The sequence below is a fragment of the Nicotiana sylvestris genome, chromosome 8 (genome assembly GCF_000393655.2).
Source record: "Nicotiana sylvestris chromosome 8, ASM39365v2, whole genome shotgun sequence".
NCBI classification, from domain to species: domain Eukaryota; kingdom Viridiplantae; phylum Streptophyta; class Magnoliopsida; order Solanales; family Solanaceae; genus Nicotiana; species Nicotiana sylvestris.
Genome location: NC_091064.1, coordinates 180313446 through 180316023, shown reverse-complemented (window position 1 = coordinate 180316023; position 2578 = coordinate 180313446). Strand labels below are relative to the sequence as shown.

The 2578-nt window shown below is 42.1% G+C and overlaps 1 protein-coding gene across 1 annotated transcript; it reads right to left on the bottom strand.

The window, feature by feature from the left end:
- Positions 1-348: 348 nt before the first annotated feature.
- Positions 349-1500, bottom strand: LOC138876082 (uncharacterized). Its single transcript, XM_070154974.1, has one exon. It carries the CDS (start codon positions 1498-1500, stop codon positions 349-351), a length of 1152 nt encoding a protein of 383 aa, XP_070011075.1.
- Between the last annotated feature and the right edge of the window lie 1078 nt (positions 1501-2578).

Sequence of the window (2578 nt, the reverse complement as noted above, 5' to 3'; positions counted from 1 at the left end):
GCCCTGGCTTCATTCACATCCTCTGAATCACAGAACCATTGGTGATATCAAGAGCAGTAGGTAGGGAGTCCAGGCATGGCCACCTTTGCCTAGTATAGTCATCAAATCCTTCAGAGGGTATATCCAGAATTTCTCCCAGTTTCGCAGCATCAAATTGCACTGGGACTTCCTTCACCAAGCTACTGACAACCCCATCCTTAACATCAGCATTTGCCATGAACTCAATTAGTTCCTTTCTGGCTAGTCTCCCATCCATCTGAAGGACCATGTCCTTCCAACCTTGAGCAGTTAAAGAGTCAACCAACCTCATCATCCCTGGTTCCACCAGGTCCTTCCATAATCTACCTTTCAAAAAATTTCTCCTGCCAAAGATGACAAACTTGTCCCGTTCCTTCTCAGATTCCTCTTCTTCTTTTTCTTCTTCTTCTTCTCCACTCCATCTTCATCATCTGAAACTTTTGCTTGTTTAGCTTTCACTGCAAATCTTGTCCTTTTGGCTAGTGAGGGTTCAACATACACATGTACAGAAGAAGACTTCTTGGAAGAAGTCTTGGACCTTTTAGGTTTTGGTGTAGGAACCTCCATTGTTGTACCCCTTTCTTGATGGACCAGTTCCATCTCCTCTTCCTCTACAACCTCAGAGGATTCTGCAACCTTTCCCTTTCCCTTCTCCATTTTCTTTTTCTTGCTTTCTTCTAGAGCCTTTTGTAAGTCAGCTTCACTTTGTTTTACCCTGCTTCTTGTGGCTCGTCCCTTAGGCATTGAAGAGGCAGTAGGTTTTGGGGATGAAGTTTTTCTTTTCTTGGATGGCTTTGGAACATTTGGGGCTTTTGGTGTAGTAGCTTTGCGTTTCTTTGGGTCATAACTTGTCCCAATCTTTCTCAGTAGATCAGCTAGGGTCTCTTCAGTAGATGAAATGAGTTCATCTCTCCTTTTGCTCAGATGAACCAACCCCTCAGCAGCCTCCCCAAACCCACTTCCCCCTGACTTCATGCCACTCTCTTCTAACCTCTCTTGTGCAACCCCAGATATAACAAGAACTGCTCCCTTCCCATTTCCCCTCTCTTCACCACATGCACCCTCTCTCTTTTTTTCTTTTTTAGACTTCTTTTTACCTCCACTCCTACTCGTCTCAGCCAACTTAACATCCCTAATGTGTCCAACTAGAACAAACCTTGTTTCAAAGTTTTTAAAAACAGATGAACTTACCTCATTAGGGAATTCTTGAGCCTTTTCAAAGTCAGAAGACCCATGTTCTTCCCCCGCAGTCGCAGATTGAAAGGATTCAGACTCAGAACTGGAATCAGAATTTGGAGCTGGGCTTTCTTTCAACTTTTCATTTAAAACCTTTCTCAGAGCCCCAGATGCTACAGTTTTTTGAACCAACATTTTCTGCCTTCGAAACCTAGGTTTTGGGGATTCACTAGGAGGAGTAGATGAGGATGAATTTGAAGGTGATGGTGGTGGAGGAGAACCAAGATGATCTTGTGGTTTAGACATTTTTGTTCGTTTCTTGAGTTAATTTGGGAATTTTGGAGAAAAGAGCAATTATAGTTGACGAAGAGAATTTTTGACGGTTTTAGAATAATGAAGAAGATTAGAGATGTGGTGTGTATTTAAAGAGAATTAGACATTAATTCAGTAACGATATATTTTCAGGGGTCAAATAGAAGTCTAATCAAACTGTAATTCCAGACTTTTAATGATTATTTGGCTTCCCTAGATATTAGGCAAAAATCACGGTTTTAGAGTTCTAAATGGATGAAACGGTTCAATACTTCAACAGATAGAATTTTCTAGGAATTTGGCAAGTATAGGACTTCTGATCATGATTGAATTGTTAATCTTTCTAATTGTGCAAAGTATTGAAACCATACCTGAGCTTTCATATGAACTCATATTGATGAACTAGGTTCTTCATTTAGAATTCTCTTGAACATGCCTCAAATGCCATAATAGAAAAAACTTTGTAAGAGATCAGTGAGTCATATATACTGTTACGCAACGCCTTCCTGATGATCTTTGGAAGGGCAATGTAAGGCTAAGCAACCGATGTCAGTGCGGTTGCTGTCCGCCAATGAGGTCCTCGCCGCACGCTAGACTAGATTGTCAGTGCCGTGCGGGAAAACCAATGTCGTGAGCAATTGCGGAAGTTGAGAGAGAATTGGGTTTTGAATGCTGATGATGATTTTATTGATGACTGAAAATGATGATTACAATGATGTGGTGTCGAGGGGGAGAGACACCAGAAAATGCTGATTGAAATGTTTGATTGTTTGGTCCCCCTTAATAATGCTTAAAAAAAATAAACCAACATTACAAGACTAGTCCTAATAAAGCTGTAGAAGCACACTGAAATGAAAATGATGTAAACTAGCCTATGATTACAATGAAAAGGACTTAGATTATTACAAGGAAAAACTAAGTCCGATGGCAGCATCTTTGTCTTGCGGGTCAGGGTCTGCGCGCGCGTTGCTGTGGGCGCGCGCGACACTTGATGTGCTGGCCTGAGGCTGGGCACTGGTGCTTGGCATCAGGGTCTGTGCGCGAGGCGCTGTTGGAATGGGCCTGCAGCTGG

Excerpts from the sequence above, each read along its gene's own strand:
- LOC138876082 (XM_070154974.1), bottom strand. The coding sequence starts at position 1,500 with ATGTCTAAACCACAAGATCATCTTGGTTCTCCTCCACCACCATCACCT.